Below are 22,506 nucleotides of genomic sequence, written 5' to 3'. Positions count from 1 at the left end.
AGGCCAACCAGCTCAGTACTCTGAAGTGGGGAGCTGTAATGTACCAGTGACCGATGGTTGGATGGCTCCCTGTGTTCTTGAACAGTGTTGGTAAGATGGCAGACCTCCTAAAAATCCATGCCAGCACCTTTAACTTCTCCCAGGCCTGGCAATGTAATCCCTCAGCTTTTCTGGCCTGAGCCTGGAGCAGTACAAAGCCTACTGAACCCCAAGCTTGCTTTATAACAACAGTTTAGTTCTGCTTTACACAAAGCTGCAGAGGAACTTGTCAATTATAAAACAGCAGCCAACTCTGATATTTAATAAAGACTATCAGCTCACAGGAGGACGAGGACAGCTGTAGAAAACAGAAATGTGAGTAGGTCTACACTTGCATGTTCAATTTACTGGTCCTCTGCTTAACCTCCCTAAGGAAAAAAAACCCAACAAATTAAACAGCTTGTACTGCATAGCACAAGTCTCTAATCTTTACAAATCTCAAGTAAAAGAAAATTTTAGAAGCTGCACTCCTTAAATGAAACAAGTTTAAATACAAAACCAAATAAGACCACCACTAAAGTGAGTCATACTATCATCCCAATGTTTCCAAAATGCTGCAATGTTTTGCACATAAAAGCTCTATCAAATTTACAGAACAGAAGCTAGAGGCTTTGGCCCACACAGGGAATTTGTAGTAGCTATAAGTCCACTGAAAAGCACAAGGGATATTTGCAGTTGTGAAAAGAGGTTTATAGCAACATTCCTGCTAAAATTATCTACAACAGAACACTAATTACATTTAACCAAGTCATTTAAACCTGCTGAATAAAGACAGTTCCTGTTTTCGAAATTCTGTTTCAAGTTCTTAATATCTGACAATAGATAATAATTTTTTGAACCACAAACTTCTTGATATGCCACACTGTATTAGCTGCCTTGCAGGATTGATACAACATATACACATGTATGACACCAGAAATAGTTGTTACAACCCTGAATTTAATAAATAAAACCACTCAGGCATGCAAAAACCCTTCCAGTGGTCTGCTCCTTTAAAAGATGTATTTAAGTATAAACCTCTCATTCTTTCTTAATTAAGACCTGATTTTTGTAAACCCACAAATAATTATTTCTGTATTTGTGCCACCATATCCTCATGTTCTTACTGCAGCAGTTTTATTAGTTACTTTCATAATTCTGCATTCTTTCCTTATACTAAAATACTTAGATCTGGGAGTGCTCTTTTGGATTACGTTCAAACAGATTTTAAAACATCTCTTTAAACCCCAAGCGGAACTTGCTTCTACTTTCGGGAACCAAAATACCCTCTCAAGCACACACATGAAAAAATCTAGACCTTTAACCCTATTCTTACAGCAATATTTCCAATTCTACACAAAAGCTTAATAGGTCATTCATAATAGCTGTCAGAAGAGGGATACAATGTATGTAACTGGCAATGCTGAAGTTAAAGACCTTTAAACAACACTGGGTCACAGGTGAGAGATTCTTGATTTAGGAATAAATATATTTTGGAACGCAACAGCATTTATAGCAAACTTTTATTCAATAGTTTAAAAAGTGTATGGAAATTTTCATGAACAAAGAGTTATGCAACGGAAAATACCTTCCTCTTCCCCCATTAAATGCATTTACTACAGTAGTCAGTTTTAAAATGCCTGGGTATTTTTGAATTTCTTGCATACATATATAGCATTTCCATATTTAAGAAGCTATTGTCCTGAGCAGTTTATGAAAAGGCATTATTTAAACTACCAAGTTACAGGACATTTGTATGATTGATAACAAGCACAGAACAATTTATAGACTTTAAACATTTAATGTGCCTTTTCATTAAGGAAGGCAAGTGATAACTAGGTCTGCTTAACACTGTGAGTGTCAATTTAGTACCATGTACTTAGATCTGCGCTAGAAAGACACACACAAAACATTTTTGTGAAGTATATTTTGTTACAATAAACCCAGCTTGTGCTCCATCATCATGTGTGGTTCTCCCATAATCTCACTCTGGGAAGGATCTGGAAAAAGAAAAGTTGATAGCATGAAGACTTTACCACGCTATAAAGACCAACAACAACTAATAAAGTGAACCTCTCTTTTCATTATAATGCTTAGTGCAACAGTAACTTGACTCATTTTTGACAGTGTTGCAGAGTGCAGATCTGTAAACCTGTAAATCAGTAAAATATCTCAAAAACCTCTATCCAAAGCACTCAACAGAGAACAAACACATATATTGTAGAACAGCTTGTCTTAAGGACACACACACATTTCAAGTAAAACCAACCAGTTCTGCATAAGCACAGACTCCCAACTGCCTGAATCTCAAAGGGATTACACTACAAGTTAAGTGTTTGAGAAAACTCAAGTCTGACTTAAGTTTTTCTCCCTAGTTGCCCTACACTTCTTTCCAGCACAACTTCTCTGCACAGCAGGAATTCACAGTCCTCCCTTCTGCTAGCTGGGTCAAACTCCTGGTTTCTCCTCTCCACCCAACCGCCTAGTTTCACAGAAATTCTACACCTGTAAATATCTCTGAGATTTCTTCCATTCTGTAAAGTATGGTTGACATTAGCCACCGTACTCAAAGGCTACCAAGGAACGTGCAGAGGACCAAGAGACACCAATACTGACAGTATGAACTTCTTTTCCATACAAAAAACCAAAAAATTTTAAAATTAAAAAACAAACAAACAAATAAACCCAAAGGTAAAAACCAACCCAGGGCCAGAACACATCTTCTGACTGTTTGGAAGAAATACACTTTTCTTTATGGGTGCATTAATCATGTTTTCCTTCCATATAAATAAGACATATTAATGCCTCTGATTCCTCCAGAGAAAACAAAATTATCTAGTCCAGCTGAATTACATTTATTTCCCCTTCCCCAGTGCTTCTTTGCTTTATTTCTCCTTCCTCAGTGCTTCTTTGCTTTTAGGATTTAATTTAGTTCTTTGTATTTTGGGAGTTTAATTCTCTTGTTCAGTAGCGGCAAAGAACTTCACAGCTCCCACATTTTACCTTTAAACGTTTCCATAACATTAAAGCCAAAATGTGTTTACCATTAAGGATATCCTCAAAACCAATGGATTCATCATTTCCCCTCAAAATATCCATTGCCATGTTTGAGCTGTGAAGAAATGGTAGACGCTGCACCTGTAAAAAAAGTTCAAGCAAGAGTTCAAGTTTCTACAAGTCTGAAATAGAAAGGGTTCATTTCATATTTGGATTTCTCAGTCTGAAGTGACTGAGAAAAGTCAACAGGCAGAAAAAACAACGCTGGAATAAGAGAACTACTGGCACACAAAGACACACAAACACCACCATCTTTTGGTTACCTGTTTGAAAAGAATAGCCTTCTAATAGATTTTTAGTTTTCACTGAAGTCTAGGTAGTACAGCAAATACTGCACTTTGAAAAATAACAATGTACTTTCTGCCTCCTCTGTAAAGCTCCTCTCACATGAAGTTGGGGAGGTTCACTGCAAACCTCCACACTCTGAGGTCAGTACTGGGCAACTGATGTATACTGTAGAGTTTGGAAACTACATTCTAGTCCTTCTACATCTCTGACAGGTCAGGAATGCAGGTGAAAGCGCTATATTGACTTTCACATTCAAACATAATCCTACTTTTAATTAATCTAAATCATAATTATGTCTCCAATCCCAACCAATTCTTAAGCTTCAAGTCACTCTCAGTTACTTTCAACAGTCTTCTGAGTACCCTTCACTCACAGGATTTCCAAAAAAGTTTTCAAGTGGCACACAGATTTCAGAGCATAAATATTCTGAGAATTCATTCACTACTACTAGAGATACATCAGTTAAACCACAAGAAAACTTGTATACCCAACATGAATCTGGAAGTGGAAAACCTCCTGATCACCGTATTTCCCCACCCATCTCCCAAAACCACCTCTGGAGACAGACTAACAGGATATCCTCACCTCCCTCATGCTCTGCAATGTGCTAATGTTAGTTAGGAAGAAGATTCCTCACGACAGCACAGCTGAGACCAAGGGATGTTTTTGTATCTCACATCCTGACTTTCACATCTTCAGGACCAGTAACTTCTGCCAAGCTTAATGCAGCTCACTATGGTTTAGTAGCATCTCAACACTCAGAGTACAAAACTGCTCTAGCTCACTTGGAAACCTACTCTTAGTACTTTGAAAACCTTCAGAAGACAAAAAAGTTTACTAGGACCAATAAGCTTTCTATGTTTCCCTTTCTCCAGCTACCCTCAATCCTAGAAGAAAAGAAGGAAAAGGAGACAGACTCAGCTTCTCAATTAAGAGTTAAAACCTTTGAACTTAACTCCCTGTAGACCTCCCTTGATCTTACAACAAAGGCTGAGGAACAATAAGCACATAGCAAACTCTCTGCTTCAGATTTCACATCACCTCTACATCTACTCCCAAATCACTACCTGCTTCAGACCCCTAGGTCTCTTTTCCCTACAGCTGCAGACACTCCTTCCCGTGAAGGTCACACATTCCGCAGTATCAGTTTTAGGAATTAATACTCAATTCCTCCTGCTTTTCTCTGAAGGCTTACAGGAAGCTATTCCACAGCAAAGCTAGAGCAGTTACCACTTCACCAAATAACCAATAACAGAACAGCAGCTAAAAGGCTTTAGCATATTGACTGTTCTAAAAACTAGTAATTGCACCGTTTGGTTCATCGATTTTAACAGCAGCATTTTAACAGTGAATTCGTTTCTTTTGGAAACATAAGGTATCTCAACGAAGAAAGATGTGCCTCTGAAAGCGTGTTTCAAGGTGAACATTTTTTCAAATGGCTTAAGTTATACCAGTTGGAAAGAAATGCCTACCTGTTTCACTGCTCTGAATTCCATCTGCAGCTTTAAAGGTGCATGGATTCCTTGGATGTTTCTCAGAGTGGCAAAGTTTGTTTTATCTTGATTTAACTGGAACTGTCACAAACAGTATTGATTTTTATTTTAGAAAAAGTTACTTTAAAGTACAGCCATAGAAAAAATTTATGACATCCTACTTAAAAGAACCTGCTTAATAAATTTGTATGTAAAATTCAGTGATATCATCAAACATGCCTCAAGAGTACAGGAAAGAGAGTGATGCAGTAAGATTTGTTCTATGAAGCTGAAATCGGTTTTTTTGCTGGATTTTATTCCAAATCAGTAGCAGAAATTTTATTTTGTTATTTTAGATTATCAGGAGATGTAACACCACCAAGTGGTATAGTTTTGCATTACTTTACTACAGTTTTTTCTGGATGAATAGGAAGCTAAGTCTGGTTTAAAGATTACAAAAGCCAATTTAATGTCATTAGTTAGTCACCAAAGACTACTTGAAAACACTTAATGTACTTCTTTTCTGATCAATCAGGAAAACAGAGCACCACTTACACTCCTTATGATTTTGAAAAGCAAATGAAAACTCCTATTTTTTGCAGCTGCTCTCAAACTTACCAGTAAGACAAAGAAAATCTATTTAATAGAGGATTTTTAAAGAAAAAGTGCTCACTCATGTATACTGGAGTACCAAGAAGTAAGTTGTACTTAATGTTAAACTTAAATAACCAAAAAAATTTAAATATCTAATTTTAAAATCTGTACTCCATCACCATGACAAAAGCCTGTTATTATGAGAACATCATATGTATGAGAAGGGATCTCAAAAACCAACAGAAAAATACATGTCAAAGACATAACGAGCATTTTCTTTGTAACAATCTGTATTGAATGTTCTTCAAAAGTTAGCAGAAAATACTACTTATATGCCTCATCCTAATCTTATAATTCTGGTTACATTATTTTTCAATTTCTTTTATTTTATAGAGATAAGGATTTTTGGATGGCAGAAACGTTTGGTTTCTACCAGTGCTACCTGAAAAACCTTTTTAACATTTATAGTAGCAAAAGCAACCATAACTACCTCAGGCTAACTTAAGTATTTTCCCATTCAAAAGTACATGAAAATAATTCTTAAACTGGCCCTAAACTTGCATAAAAACTAACCAAATGTGGGAGAAACAACATAGAAATCTCACATACTTCTTAGGGGATCACATGGCCTGTTATATTTCTGTGCATTTTTTCTCTTTAGCATATGATCTTTTAATTACGCAGGTTTTGTATTGCAAGAACAGAGTTAAAAACTAAGTTAGAGCAATCAGTTTAAAAAAATCAATCGACAAATAGCTTTGAAACACTCATATTATTTATAAATAAGCTCAGAAATTTAACATCACCCTTTTAATGCCAGACAACACTAACAGTGGCTAAAATTAGAATATATTAGACACTACAGTCAGACTTTGTCCTGCTGTTTAACTTAGCAATTCGGAACATTCTATCAAAATACATCTTTGCTCCAGGACAGTTTGATACATCCTATCTTCTGCACTGACACAACAGGCACCAGAGGCATTCAGTTCAACCAGCAAGTCTGGCCTCCCTCTTCCTTCCCCAGACCACTTGTGATGGTCCATGAGTGATGACTGAGCCAGACAAGACTGCAAACACTTATGATAAACTGTAGGTATAAAATGTCTAGGTGGGATTGAGCAATTTATGGAAAAATAGGTACATGTTCAGAGGCTGAAAGTCTGAAAATGAAGAGAGATGGTAAATCTACAGACAAAATGGGAGGGTCAGCCTTCACAAGGTGTGACAGGTGTGCCCCTGGCAGCTGCACACACAGATGACTAAACCTGACCACACAAGTCCCTGCTGGGAAGCCTCCTTACACACTTGAAGTGGAAAGAGATCCAAGTAAGAGATTAATATTAAAACAGACTTGCTGACAATGCTATTTGTATAAATAAAATGTTACTATTGTTGAACACCTTCATTTGGTTAAAGACCCTGCTCATTACTTGCTACTGCACAAAGCAGTCCAGATAACCACACTGTTAATTCAAACTTTGTAATTAGTTGAGAGTGAAGATGGCTACATTTGATTTTATGCTTACATTCTTTTCTGTCAGCTCCAGTGGGTGGCTGGGCAACAATTCATTTTTCACACTTGTAAAGCTAGAACACAAGCAGAAAAGACATTAACTTCAAATTAATTGGGGTATGTTTTTTTAAGTTGCATTCCAAAACCAATCTCAGATACAAACACCAGCCCACAAAGACACACAACTAGGAACAGAAAAAACTGTTCTACACAACTGTTCACAACTACAGAAAAAAAAATACTAATAGTGAAGCAGCAAGTAAAACCTCTAACTACAGCATTATGAGAAGAAAGAGTTTCAAACATCCTTTATGCTTGACAAAACAGAATGTGTTTTTCTCCCTTGATTCCTTTCAGCAAGAGATGAAAATACTAATAAATGAAATCATTACAGATTTAGTTATATCCAAGTTACACTCTATCTTATTTTGAAGTCCCCAGGCCTTTGCAATGGAATATTGTACACACCTTCCCCCCAATACCAGTTGTATGGAATTTTAAACTCCATGAACTTATTTTGGATTCATTACCCAAGACAGAGACATAAGTTTCGCACTCATGTAAAAATGGCAAAGTCCAAACTATTTTTATTATATTACTACTGATGTTTGTCCCAATGCTGAAATTAACCATTTCCAACAGTGTTATGGCACACTTACATACATGTACATTAAAACTATCAGATATTTCACAATTAACAATACTTTGCTGTTTCATTTCTAAAGAACAGTATCACAGAGGCAGACACCCGTTTGCAACAGACCTGCAAGAAACTTCTGTAAAAAGCCAACATGTAGCATTTACTCAAGCTCAACAGTGTCTATGGCACAATTCAGCAAGCAAAAGTAAAGCATTACCCCCTGCGCAGAAGATCATGACCTTCAAACAGCCCTGAAGCTGAAACTTCTGTGAATGAGATACTATCCTTCAACAGAGAAGCAGCGCCTCTGGAATTCTGGAACGAAAAAAAAAAAAAAAAAAAAAAAAAAAGGATTACTTCAACAGAAGCAGACTACTTTTGTATGGGCCATTAGGGCAGCCAAAGGAAAGGAAGTGCTCAAAGACTCCTTAAAGTACTTCTGGACAAGCCCTAGACTTCAGTGTTTCTTTAAAATAGAAGCAAAACAAAACCACACACGAGCACCCAAAAACGTAAACTCTACACTAATATAGAATTCTTTCAGAGAGCCTGATAAAAACTAAAGGTACTAACAACATTTTTGGATCTGGTTACCCCAGATAGAGTTAAACTCACAATATACTCCCTGTTTGTTCCCACCCTGGGCTGCAGGGAGGGAAAGGAAAGAGGAAAGTCCTGACAGCTGACTGAACATAAGAAGCATTCCTTCATTTACTGCAATAATGACACAAGATCTAATTTAGCCATGGTTTGAGGCTGCCATAAGGAGGACAAGGTGTATTCGAGCAATCTAGTGTGCCAGTTAACTGAAAGAACAAATGACAACCGTAACTTGTAATGGATTACCAGAAGTCCCCAGACTTACTGCTTACTAGTAATCCAGGCCACTAATTTCACTCCAACCTACCCCAATTTACTGTAGTGATTTTAGGATTGTTCATAAAAATTGTTCCACCAATAGGGCAATGTCTAAAAAACAGCAGAAGATGACAGCAGTAATCTCTGGAAGGTGAGTGATAAGCAGTTCAGTCCAAGGCTTTCCCCCAGCAGCACTGTCAGATCCAAGAGAAAACTCACGCTTACAGTTAAGATATACCAACATGGGAGCTCTCAGTAACATAGGAGCTGTAGGACAGTCCTAACACGTCTGTTGTTACATGTATATAAAGCAGCTACCAATTTACACACTCAGCACTGACCAGACCTTTGTGAGACTGCTGTAAATGAAATCACTAAAGAGATACGGTACCTGGGGGACGTGACAAGAGAGAAGGTCAAATTTAAACTCACGGAGGAAACCACGAAACACTCCCCAGAAGCAACACAAGCAACACTCTCGAGTCGCCCAGCGCCCGGCTGCCCACCACGGAGGGCCGAGGTGAGACCTCCCTCCCCGGGAACTGCGCCGCCGAAGCCGCGGGCTGCGGGAGGCTTGGGACCGCCTGGGGACCGCCGGAGCTCGCAGACCCGTCCCGCCCCGCTTCCAGGGAAGGGCTTTAACCACAGCCGCCACTGGCCCTTCGCGCCTCACGGCCCCCCGCGCCCATAAGGAAGCCCGCCATAGCCGCGCCGGACCCCCGTGACTCAGCACGGCCCCGCTGTTCCCGGGGACGCCGCGAGGGGAGGGGGATCCGGCGGGGGCAGCGGGGCGGGAGGTCCGATTCGGTCCGGCTCGGTGCGGTCCTGCACAAGAACACCCCCACCCACCCCGGCGCCGCCGCTGCCCGCACTCACCATCTTGAGCCCCCGACGCGCGCAGCCACTTCCGCCGCCACCGCCCGCTCACTTCCGCCCCGCCCTCGCGTGCGTCACGGCGCGAGGGGCGGGGCGCGCGGGGCGATGGGGGCTGAGGGGGCGGCCGTGAAAGGCGGTCCCGGCGCCTCGCCCCGCCTGGGGGGAGGGGTTCATGTCCCGGCGTCTGCCCCCCCTTGGCCGTGGCTTTCTTACGCGCGGGGCCGAACGCGCTGGTCACAGAGGCACAGAATCAGTTAGGTTGGAAAAGACCCATGAGACCAGCGAATCCAACCTATGACCGAGCGCTGCCATGTCAACGACGCCATGGCGCTGAGTGCCACATCCAGTCCGTCCCTAAACTCCTCCAGAGACGGTGACTCCACCACCTCCCTGGGCAGCCCATTCCAACGTTCAGTCACCCTTTCTGTGAAGAAATTCCTCCACATGTCCAACCTAAACCTCTCCTGACAAAACTTGAGACCATTTCCTCTTGTCCTGTGGTTTATGTGAGAGAGGAGGCTGACCCCCACCTGGCTGCACCCGCCCTTCAGGCAGTTGTAGAGAGCAATAAGGTCATCGCTGACCCTCTTCTTTTCCAGGCTAAAACTTCAGATCGTTCTCACATGCCAGCAAAGGCCAGCTGTCTCAGTGCCACCGTGGCCCCAAGCAGGAGCTGAAGTTGAATATCGTCTTCCCATAGCAGACCGGGGCAGCCATGCCTCTGGTGTCTGGTGTGGGAAGCGTTTCTCGGTCAAACTCATCCTGTCCCGCTCTGCCACAGGCCACAAAAACTGCCTGTGTGACTCCCAAAGCATCACAGTGCTGACAGCCTGAGGTAGTGAAACCAGGCAGTGATGCTTCCAGAGAGTTTTCCATATATTTCAATGCATAGCTCTACATGTGTATCTGGGATATTTATTTTATATATTTCTTCTCAGACGTGTAGCTCATTCAACCCTCTAACCTTTTAATCTGGGTTACCCTTAGTAACCCAAATTGACCTGTTTTTGTCAATGTTATATGTGGCAATTAAACGCCGTCTCTGTCTCTCACACATGCACACACACAGACCCAGAGGCAATATTTACGCTAGATTTTTAAATATGTTTTAGTGTCACTCAGATCTGTAAAAAAACAAAACAAAAAAAAAACAAACTGAAAAATTAGTGCACTTTATACTCTGTTTTCCTCTTTCTTGGGCAAAATCTGTACACCTCTTAAACCCCCACCCCTCATATTCTCAACCCAAGTTCTGGCCCTTTATATTTAAGTCTTAGGTTTAAAGCAAAAACTTCAAAAGAATGAGAATGGAGGACTGGAGTTTTTAAAATAATTTTTAGGAAAATGAGTACCACAAAGGTTTCTCTGATCTTATAATTATAATGGGTACTTGGTTATTGTGGTGCTGGATTCATTATTATAGAATAGATGTGAATACAAAAAACAAATCAAGTTCCTGTTTAACTGCAGCTTACAGAAAGCTAGGTTTTGTCACTAAATGTATTTATTTATTGACTGAGTTTGTTGATCAGGATATGACTGTAGAGATGAAACATCTAACTTTCAAAGTCATTCCTACAGGACACAGACAGGATGTGATCACTCCATGTACATTTTTGACATCACTGCGATCCACAGTCCAGGCTGCATAACATAAAAGGACATACGTTGCAAGAAAGAATTGGTTTTCCTTTAAAGGCTTTCACACTAGGGAAAACTTCCAGACATAAACACAAATCACACACGTATTTTTTTCATCGGATTACCAAGTATTTCAAATTGGAGCAAGATTTGGTTTCTTTCACAACCAACTTTGCTTTAACGATCTTACAGTGAGCATCTCAACAGTGAGTGGATCGGGTGCCTCTCTGCAGCCCCACTGCAAATAAATAGGAGTTTCACGAACAATTGTCAGCCTGACCAAACCTGGGGTCAGAAATGAGAGCCCGTGGTGAGCGATGAGCACTTTGGGAGCTCAGAAGCAGTGGGTATGGCTGCTCTGCATGTTGCAGGTGATTTCAAGGCTGCCACCTGCACTGGGTGCCCCAGAGTGCAGACGGGAGCCCACGGGCACTCCACCAGGCACAGCAGCCCCGGGACACAGCGCCCTGCGTGCTGAATCCTCCCTGCCGGGGAACCCTGCTGGCTGCAGGGTTGGACACTGCCTGAAGGCATCTCCCTGGCAGATGGTAACACGACGGAAAGCGAGATGCAGTGACTGCAGTTGCTGAAGGTGCCGTCTTGTCTGGGGACACTCTTTTAAGAGGATGTGAACATATTTAAATTAGTGTGAAAATAACTATAGCTCCTCTAAATTGGTGACTTTGATAAAGTTAGGATGATGAATTTCAAATGTTGCCTTTAGAGATAAATTCCAAATGCCTTTTTTGTTTTTTGAGAATTTTTTTCATCACTTTGTGTAGAGGAGGTCTGAAATGCATGACTGTTCCAAGTGTTTTCTGAATATTTTTTACCACAGCATTTTTGGAATGTCAAATCTGGTCTTTTTGGTTTAGCTGTGGACCTTCACTGAAGACTCAAGCTATCTTTAGACTACGGATATTTTATCTTTTGGAAGTGGGGGAAGTGTTTACTCTTTTTTTTTTTTTTAATGATACTGTTCTAGTGGTCTTGTATCAGTTTTATTGGAATTAAAAACTAAAAAACCTCATTTAACGAAGTTTTAACAGCCTGACCTAAAGCAAATTCTGGTTTCAGTTACTTAGATCTCTTGCCTAGATCCCAGCATGGCATCATTTCGTGGGAGGTCTGTACATTTCCTGCTGAAGCCTCTGGAAGGAAGGTGGATTCAAAAATTGTCACACAGTGGCACAACATTAGCTCAAAACCTGCTTTAACACAGCAGTAGGGTTCCCAGAAGAGAGCTGGCTTCTGCAGATCTCCTCTTCCATGGGTGGAGAAGGCTGGTATGCCTTTGCTACCTAACTCTAACCCTAAAAACTTTTTTTTTGCGTGGGGCAAAGGCTGCAAAAGGAGTATGTTCTCCAAGGAAACTTCTGTTTGTATCCATGTTTTTTAAGATTGATGCGGCTTTGTCACTTTTCAAAATATAATTCCTTTGACGTATCAGTGTCAGCAATCTGTTCTGACTACGTGAACTTTTATCAGAAGAAAACCTTTATCCTGTGGGACTGGGAAACTCTTTCACTGGTTTTTGTCAACAGCCAGTTATAACTTGTTAAAGTGAAAGTCCTTTTTATTTGTTTTTAATCAAATCAAATAAACACATTTTCTTTGATCTTTAAGAACTCCTTTCTTGTTAACTTGCTTTATACTTTTATGTTTTGGCATTCATTGTAAATCTAATTATTTAAAAAGTTATTTTGTTTTACATTATTAAACCTTTTCTGAATTTAAGATAAACAGGGGCGTGTTTTGTTAAAGATTAAAAATAAATTTCACACAAAACTGCAAAACGTAGCAAAGATAATAACGTGTAGGCGTCAGACTGTTCCAAAACAAGACTCTCTAGGGGCTCTTCTGAACACACGGCTTCGTTAAAACCATGTTCTGAAAGGGCTCAGGAAACCCCTGTCTCTAACCCACCCTTTCCTGAAGCTGGTGAAAGTATTTGGAAAAAAGTTACTGTTGCAGGGAGACAAAAAAAAAAAATCCCACTTATTGCTGAAGGAGCTTATTTTTTCCTGTTTGTTTACCAGCAAAATCTACAGTTTGTAGGATCTCCTTTAGTCAAAACTTTCCCATTCTCATCATTCAAAAGCAGCTAGCATTCCAGTAGGTGACCAGAAGGAGAACATCATGATCTCTGTATGAATATAGACTTTTTTTAACATACTGTAACATCTAGTGGGGAAATAATACTGACAAACCCTCATTTCGTTATCTGATTCATAAGTCATCAGTGAAATTTATGTGAAAAGATAATATATCTGTGTAAGTGTCTTCGGTTCCTTTTTTGGTGGGTCAGACAAGGGAAGCCAGTCGTGTTTTGACTCAAGTAATGCACTTGGATTAAAAAAGAGTGTTTTTGTAAGTCAAGGAATACTTTATTTGTACTAATCCGTTGTTTGTACTCTGCGAATCTGGGCTTCCCTGCGCTCTTTATGCAGACTCGGAAAAGCAGGATGCTGCATTGGGAGAGCCGGTCACTAGGGGATGCTCGGTACCCGAACACGCCGCGCCTGCTTCCCTCAGCGCTCGCCAGCCGCCTCTGTTCAGCCTCGCTCAGATACTCCTGGCTGGGTTTGAGTGTTTTTTCTCTCGCAGTGCTGTGAGAATTATGAAAAAACAGGGTCAAAAGATAAAAAGCAAGGTATGTGCAACAGCTGAAGCTATATGGGTAGTAGTACTTGACAGAATGCTGGTAGGCTTATTTCCCAGTTAATGGATTGATAACTATTTTCAGTAAGCTCTATTACAGTAATCTTTGTCTCCTTGTGACACTATTAAACTAATCCTTCAGGCTGGATCAAACGGTTAACCAAGCCAGTGTTCACGTAGTCAGAACCTCTGGTCTGAAACCAGGTCCCTCATGAGAATTCAAAGGAAAGTATTTTTGTGTTTCCCCTCAGTCTGGAATGATTTTTCTCCCAGAAGCATACCCACTCTAAACATATAGGTGAGACTAAGAACACATTTCCTGTGAGGGTGTCTTCCTACGGGAAACCTTGAATGTAATTAATGGTAGTCGCAGCTGAAAGAATTGAATGGAACATTACTTCCTAGTCCTGCTACTGTGCAGGAAAAAAAAATCCCACAAGAGTTTGCCAAAATGCCTAGCAGCAAAAGGGGAGTCAGAGACTGCTCTGACTCATAACCATATCCATTAAGCAGCTAAATAATCAGAGGTCACCTTAATTTCCTCCTATGGCTGAATACAATAAATGAAACCATAATCACCAAGCTGAAAATTAGCATTCAGCACAGAAAACAGGCATTTTCAGCAAAAATATATGCATCACTAAGAATATTTTTTCTTTTCCCTCAGAGAAACTGTCATTCAAAAGTATTCTTCATGTGCATTTTCTGTTATTTTAAAAATGAAATTGTGACAAAGTTTCTGATCCAGCCACAATGTACTTAAGAATTAGGCACATAGATATCATGGTGGTGTCTGGCTTAGAAATAGTTAAGGCTCGAATCCTCAAAGGCAATAATGTGTTGAACTCCTCAGGATGTGAGCCAGCCAGTGCCTAGGTTTAGCCAGCAAAATCAGTAATAGGTCTTGAGCCTCTCAAACATTGGCCAGGCTTGGGCTTAGGTTTAAGTCTGATGACTCATTCCTGACAGAAAACTGCAGTTTTCTCACTTCGAGGTAGACAGAGGTTGTAACTTACAGTGACCCCACATGTGAGCCCTGACACTTGTAGAGGGCTTGCTTGACTTACAGAGGGTTCCACACAGGTGCAGTGATCCCATTCCCAATGGAGAATGGAGTTCACTGAAGGAGCAAAAAGCAGCATTGTTTTTGTAATGGAGAACTATTCCACTGTTTCTGCAGGAAAAGCTTTTACTGCATTCAACAAAATTATATTGTAAAGGGTGTTGGAAGTTAATTGTTTCTAAGGAGAAAATAATGTATCACAAATTTTTTTTTTTGTTCCTACTTTTTTTTTATTATTTTTTGAAACTATGAGTATACAATTTCCATGGATGATTTTATTTGCACTTTCTTACTGCAGGTTTTCCACATAATGGGCCTAACTTGTTTTGATCTTCGTACTGCATCTCTTAATTCTGAGTCTTTACAGCTGCCAGTTCCGTGGCATGAATTACTTTTTTGTTGTATGTGTCATACCAACAGCTTAAGTCATGTCCCTATGATCCAGTTCATTGTTGTGAGATGCTGATTGTGTGTTGCTGGAACTTTGTTACAATGAACTTTCCTATTCAGTTTATATCATATCATGCTTGTGACAGAAACTGTCAGTGAATTCAAAGAGTGGCAAATTTATATTTACTAAGTAAAGAATATTGCAGCAAAGAGCCAACATAAGTTTTTTTCACAGTTATTGAAGCACATACCACTACAAAGTTGTAGAAAGTTCTGTATTTAACATACTGAACTGAAACTAAGGAGAAAAGAAAAAACTTAAGATAATGCCACTGGGTAAGTTCTCTATTTTTAGCTCTATTTTTGCAGAGGAAGATTGTGGATCAGCTTCAGAGTGGCCTTCAATGGAAAGAAAGAAGGAAAGAAGGAAAGAAGGAAAGAAGGAAAGAAAGAAAGAAGGAAAGAAGGAAGAAAGAAGGAAAGAAGGAAGAAAGAAGGAAAGAAGGAAAGAGAAAGAAAGAGAGAAAGAGAGAAAGAGAGAAAGAAAGAGAGAAAGAGAGAAAGAGAGAAAGGGAGAAAGAGAGAAAGAAAGAGAGAAAGAGAGAAAGAAAGAGAGAAAGGGAGAAAGGGAGAAAAAGAGAAAGAAAGAGAGAAAAAGAAAGAAAGAAAGAAAGAAAGAAAGAAAGAAAGAAAGAAAGAAAGAAAGAAAGAAAGAAAGAAAGAAAGAAAGAAAGAAGAAAGAAAGAAAGAAAGAAAGAAAGAAAGAAGAAAGAAAGAAAGAAAGAAAGAAAGAAAGAAAGAAAGAAAGAAAGAAAGAAAGAAAGAAAGAAAGAAAGAAAGAAAGAAAGAAAGAAAGAAAGAAAGAAAGAAAGAAAGAGAAAGAAAGAGAAGAAATAAATTTAAATAATTAGATTTAGGCTGGAACAAAGAAGATGCAAATTAACTGTGAAGACTTGTGTGATTTCTTCTTCTGAAGGACTTTTTTAAGTTGTGGAAGATTACCGGAAAAACAAACCCCAAGCCATTTATTCAAAGAAGCAAACAGTCCTGAAAGGGTTTGGGAAATATATACAGTGGACATTTCAAGACAGACTGTCATATCCTCCTGGGAGAGTAAATTTGCGTGAATACCTTTGTGGGGAAGGATCAGAGTGGGCAGATCAAAGAAATATACAAGCTCAAGGGAGATGAGAAGGGGGAAGGAGGTCGACATTTGGATTCAATGGCTCCTCTTGATTTACTGAGTCCTGTCCACTGATGTTACAAAGAGCCATGCTGTATAATTATTTTCATAACATCTTAATAAACTTGAATATTAAGTTAACTTGATCTCATTCCTCTTCCTTCTTCCTTGACTATTCTTATTATGAGAAGTTGTGCTTGAACTTCATTGTTCCAGTCATGAAAACTTAATGTCTGGACAGAAATTTTTCAGAGTGAGTTTCTACCTGTGTGTTCTGGTGGCTTTTAGCTCCCATGGTTCTTTCTCCAAGAAAAGGACATGAAAACTCTGCGTCATCTGTTCCTTTGATAATCCCAACAGCCCTTCCCAGAACATGCTCCAATTTTACATTCTTGAGCATGAGTAGTCAGACTTTCGTAGAGTGCTTCAGATGAGGTCACATCTGCATACACAGCTACACTAATACAATTCTTCTCATACACTTTAGGATCACATTGGGGTTTTTTTTTATAATTGCTTCACACTGGTGCTTTTTAGGATACCCTCGGGCTTTCTCTTCATATCAGATGTTTGATTGTCAAGCACTTAGTTTGCTGTGGGAAGTCTTTTTTTAATCTCTAGTCAAAGATCTTGTTTTATTCTGTTACATTTCTGTTATTCTCATGCCATTCTTGTGTGATTTGTTTGATGTTCCTCTGGTTTCAGACCTCATGACTTTCTGGGATACCATTAACTTTAATTAACGTATGTCTATTTCTTGAGGGATGATTAGCTATGGAAATATGAAATAAGACTGATCCTAAAAATAGATCCCAAGGAACTCCAATATATGCTGAATCATCATATTTCAAGGCACTTCACTGTAGTCTTCTGAGTAAAGTTCTACTCAAATTTCAATTCTACCACTACCACCCTTCTTCTCAATCTTAAAACATTTTTCCTTATAATGTTGTCTCAAGTACTAATTAAAATTACACTAGGTGAGAGCTGTACTTTACTGTTTTAAAAGCTTCCTTTTCACAGTCAAGTAAGGATATTTGATTGCTATGACACAGTCTCCTCTTGGAAACCAGTATTTTTTTTTCAGTCTGTATTGTTTTCCAGTTACCCAACGCCTAATTACACTCTTCTTCAAAGTTTATCATACAATTGTGCATATTGTTATAGTCAGATTTTATGGTCAGATTACTGCAATCTAAAATACTTCTTCCCTCTCTTTCCTAAATAAAGCTCCTAAGTGTACCTCAAACTAACAGATAAAACCATGATTTATAAGATTTCTTGAAAACCCTTAATGCAAGATTTGTGATTGCTGTGCTGATTCTTTGAGAACTGAGGATGAAAATCACCTAGGCTATGACATTTTGGTTACTCAGCTCTTAAAAATGTTCTGCCACCTTGGAAATAGACATTTCCAGTTCTAAAAGTTTCTCCAAAATTAATATTCAGTCTTGCTGTGATGCCATACCTTCTCATTCTGCTTGAAAACTGAGAAAGAATACTCATTCTTGGTGGCTCTGCCCTGGCAAGAAATTGGATTTACACCAAATTTCAAGAACAGCTATATCTGCACTAAAATTATGATTTTTATTTCCAGATTTGATTTTCTCTCTAGATTCCTACTAAAGCTTATTGCAGTAAAAGCTATAGCTTTTGGGTTTTCTTTGGAAATTGCACACTGACCATCCTGAAAGGTTAAAAAAATCTTTTGAAAAAAGAGAGGAAGGAAGAGTGTCTGGAGCCTTCTCCTCTGGGATATTTATGTCTAAAGAGCATAAATAAGGATCATACCCTAAATTATGTGCTGGATTGTAGCTTCTCAGTGCACAAGATTTGACTAAATGAGGACAGATTTTTCGTCTTGTAGTAGAGAGGGAACATGTGGATCTGCTCTGTGTCCAAGAAAAACAATCTACTTTTTATTTTGTGTTGAAAAACAGTACTTGAATTGGGTGATAAGCTATTTCAGATATTCTCTCTCTCTCTGAATGGTAGATATGTTTGACTATGCTTCTATTCTGTCTTATTTCATACCCATTTTTATGAACACAAGACTAAAGCACCAGGCCTCACCGTACGAATGCAATAACTACACTATGCCAGGGTTGGTCTCAAGGGTTCTTAAAACAAAGTCTATCCAGTGTGCTTCCAAAACTCTAAAGATCAGGATTTTTCCAATCTTTAAATAAAGAGACAATTGTACTTACATCAAGTGTACTTAGCATTTTGTATTACTGTTATTTAGCTCAGCCTGCCAACATGTTTTGTTTATTCCCTGAAGCAGTGCTCAGATCCAGCTAAAATATGTGCTTCTCAGTGCACCCACATTCCTGGGTGGTTTTTAAAGATAGACTTGAAAAGATACTCATTCCTTGAGACACTTTGCTGAAGGTCTACACACCGGAGCCCACCAATTCATCCATTAATGGTGAAAGGGTGATTGGTCGTTGGAATGGGCTGCCCAGGGAGGTGATGGAGTCACCATCCCTGGAGGTATTTAAGGAAAGACTAGCTGTGGCACTCAGTGCCATGGTCTGTTTGACAAGGAGGTGTTTGGTCAAAGGCTGGACTCGGTGATCTCAAAGATCTCTTCTAACCTAACTGATTCTGTGATTCCTAGCTGGGATCTCAGCTAGCTTCCTACTAGTCTGATAGTGAGAGGCTAATGCAATAATCTAATATTCTGTTTCAATGCCACATTTCCCAACACTTTTTCTGGCAGTTTTCCTGAAAGCCTGTGAAATTATTCATCCATCATTTCAAACCTAATATGCCGTGAGCTCATATTTTCTTTAGTCTAATGACAGATATTACGGAAAAAAGTCTGCTGTCAGTTGATATCTTCATCTGCTCTGCTTCCAGTGGCAACTCAGACATGTTGCAAGGACTGATAACTTGCTGAGTTTGGTATCACTGAGGCTTCCCAAAAAGTTGCCCCAGATTCCAGAGGGAGAGAATTCCTCTGAAGGAAGATTACAGAGATAAGGAGCATGAAGTGATGTGTTTGGCCTTCATTCTAGATACACTTATCTCTTATTAACTACTGTCTGGCATATTTGAACATAATAAGATGTGAATGTTAGGTGATAAGAAAGAGAAGAGTAGATTTCAGGATTATTCCTCTGTTCAAAGGATTTGACATCTGTGCAATCCCCCACTTCCTTTCCTAGCATTTAAAACCACAAGCTACGGAGTTATGATAATACATTATCCTTTGGAATACTGCTGAAATAATTCTATTATTTGAAAAATTATGTAGAAAGAAACTCAACCCAATACATTTATTCAGCAGTTAAAAGTCACAGCAATAATTATGGAAGAGAACTCCTTGAACCTCCATCTGTGTTTATTCACAATAAAATATTAAGAAAACATAGCTGTCTTGTACCCAAAGGAAGGATGTTATGTGCTTACTTACTGAAACAAGAAAGCTAAAAAACAGTTTTCCATTGTCTGCCACTCACATATTTTTCTTGCTTTTCCTAATTTTCCTGTAGTAAAACATAACTCGCTGACTTTGCAAAATATGTTATTAAAATTTTGGAAAACATTTCCTATTTTCTGCATGAATTCTGTGAACACAACAGTGCCAGATTTTCCTTGAAGCTTTGAGAGTCCAGGGAGTCAGTGTCCAAGTATGGAGTCATGGCATGCATTATCAGGTTATCTCTATATCCTCTTACTTTCTTTATCTTTTCCTGAGCACAGAGCCTTTTTCTTCTCTTGCAATGCATGCTCCACTTTGGCCGTCTTCCTTACTAGCAGTAACATCCATATTACAGGCGTACTTTAAAAGCTGGTTGTTCTTTTCAAGCAGGGGAGAAGCAGAAGAGAAAAACAATAAAGACATAAAGTATTTGTTTCTTGTCATCTGGGTGAGGACTGTACTAGAAGTCATTTATAACAGGCTATGAGCCTTAATTACAAAGTTTGTAGGTAGGTAATGTTTAGTCCTCACACTGTAGCCTCTTCCTTCCTCTCTAGATCGCTGTTCCTTGGAGCTCACAATGTGTCTGCATTTTCCTAAAAAATCATTGTATCTTCCTCTCCAGGAAGTGGCTTGTTCTTTTATAGCAAAGCCAATCTTTGTCCTCTTTAAAGCCCATATATCCTCTGCTGTCTAGGGACAACAGCCCTGGATGCATCTGTCTAGACATACTAGAGCATGCCTTCCCTCTTCCTATACTGAAGAGCCGACATTCCTGTAAAACAGACTTTACAGCTACCTTCTTGTGTCCATGCAGATTCAGAACTGATTTTGAGGGGTATTTGTCCTCACACACAGTTGTTTTCATAAACATGCTTGTAAGATGAACCATAATTTTTCATAAGTAAGCCTGTATGGGTCACTGCTCATCCATTCTTTCCCATGCTATAAAGCATAAGAAAACAAAATAAAATACATCATGGGGTTTTTTTTGAGTAAGCTGGACCCTAGCATTTTAAGAATAAAAGACAGCCTATTCATTCCCTGTTGATTCTTTGTGGTCCACTGGTAGAGAATGTAGGGTGTCCTATAAATGTTATTTGATAAAAGCTGAGGCTAGGCACCCTGCTGTTTTTAAGGATCATGCTGAGACAAACTGCTGGTAGGATATGCAAGAGAGCAGATTTGTTTATCCTTATTTCTCCGCTCACATCCCTGAACACACATGGTTGCTGTTTTTGTTTTGACTAATTTTGACTTTTTTAAATGTGAGAAAAGTGGTTAAAATGAAGTCATCCCTGTCTGAAGCTGGGACTCGTGTGAAACAGTGGAAATGCTGACAGGCCTCTGGCTGGAGCAGAATGAATAGCTGTCCTCCAGGGCTGGATGCGCTCCTGCCCTCCCAGTCCCATTCATACCATTGTTCTCAAGAAAGAGGAAACCAGGCAGTGGCATAAGAAAGCCCACATGCTTCACACACTCTAGATCACTGGGATTGCCCAAGACCTTGTAGAAACTTAGAATCTGGTGAAAAGTTGCAATGATATATTTGCTTTTCTTACTCGCTTGAATCTACCTTATGAGTTTTCCAGGAGCCAATCAGTATGGGGTTTAAGCATTTTGAATCACATCTGGTCACTAAGTCTGCAAGAAATGACAGTGGATTGTGTTCATTTTGTGTCTTGGATTTTACTTATCTGTGAAGACGTAGATTTTGCTGGTTTCTTAAGCTAGAAGTCATTTTCTTCCCATGCAGGTTTTCTGTTAGTTAAAAAAGTAAAGAAATGTTGTTTATCAATATTAGTTATTTCTCTTTGTGTAAAATATGCTGGCATTGCAATGTAAGACAAGGGTCATGGTCTACTCGGTAATGTACATAGAGGGAATGAAAAGATCATTTTTACTGCAAGATGTTTATACTTCAAGCTTAAGAAACATCAAGAAGTGGAGCTTGTAGACCAGCCCTGCAATCTTTATGTTTTTATATCATAGCTGAGGAATTAAAATGCCCTTGGGAATACAGATCCATGCTTATAAGAGTGTAAGTCAGTCTGTGGTGGAAGATATTTACATCATGGGTAGGAAGGCTCCACCCTAGGTAGAGGGATCTGGACAGGCTGGGTTGATGAGCAAGGCAAATTACATGAGGTTCAACCAGACCAAGCACTCAGTTCTCCACTTGGGTCACAATGACCCCAGGCAGTGCTACAGACTGGAGGCAGTGGCTGGAAAGCTGCCCAGTGGAAAAGGACCTGGGAGTTCTGATCAATGGCAGCTGTGCCCAGGTGGCCAAGAAGGCCAGTGACAGGCTTGGATCAGCAATAGTGTGGCAAACAGAACCAGGGCAGTGATGGTCCCCTGTCCTTGGCACTGGTGGGGGCCACACCTTGAATCCTGTGTTCAGTTCTGGGCCCCTCACTACAAAGGAGGAGATTGAGGTACTGGAGCATGTCCAGAGAAGACCAACAGAGCTGGGGAAAAGTCCAGAACACAAGTCCTGTGAGGAGCAGCTGAAGGAGCTGGGGGTGTTTAGCCTGGAGAAAAAGGGCTCAGGGGAGACCTGATTGCTCCCTACAACTGCCTGAAAGGAGGCTGTAGCCAGGTGGGGATCAGTCTCTTCTCCCACGTAACAAGTGACAGGACAAGAGGAAATGGCCTCAAGTTGGACAAGGAGGTTTAGATTGACTATTAGGAAAAATTTCTTCACTGAAAGGATTGTCAAACACTGAAAGAGATTGCCCTAGGGAAGTGATTGAGTCACCATCCCTGGAGGTATTAGAAAAATGTGTTGATGTGGCACTTGGAGATGTGATACAGGGTGG

The 22,506-nt window shown here is 39.8% G+C and overlaps 1 protein-coding gene across 1 annotated transcript; it reads right to left on the bottom strand.

Moving 5' to 3' along the window:
• Window positions 1–1,524: 1,524 nt before the first annotated feature.
• POMP (proteasome maturation protein) lies at window positions 1,525–9,405 on the bottom strand. The gene is made up of 6 exons (XM_066175946.1): window positions 9,320–9,405; window positions 7,803–7,900; window positions 6,959–7,019; window positions 4,836–4,937; window positions 3,063–3,156; window positions 1,525–2,018 (listed from the first exon to the last, which is right to left on the bottom strand). The coding sequence occupies exons 1-6, from the start codon at window positions 9,320–9,322 to the stop codon at window positions 1,951–1,953; spliced, it is 426 nt and encodes a 141-aa protein (XP_066032043.1). The 5' UTR covers window positions 9,323–9,405; the 3' UTR covers window positions 1,525–1,950.
• Between the last annotated feature and the right edge of the window lie 13,101 nt (window positions 9,406–22,506).

The sequence above is a fragment of the Chamaea fasciata genome, unplaced genomic scaffold, assembly GCF_029207755.1.
Source record: "Chamaea fasciata isolate MVZ Bird 193981 ecotype frontalis unplaced genomic scaffold, bChaFas1.0.hap1 SCAF_2, whole genome shotgun sequence".
Taxonomy (NCBI): Eukaryota; Metazoa; Chordata; class Aves; order Passeriformes; family Sylviidae; genus Chamaea; species Chamaea fasciata.
Note: the sequence above shows the minus strand (reverse complement) of the source record. Positions and strands in the feature narration are given on the sequence as shown.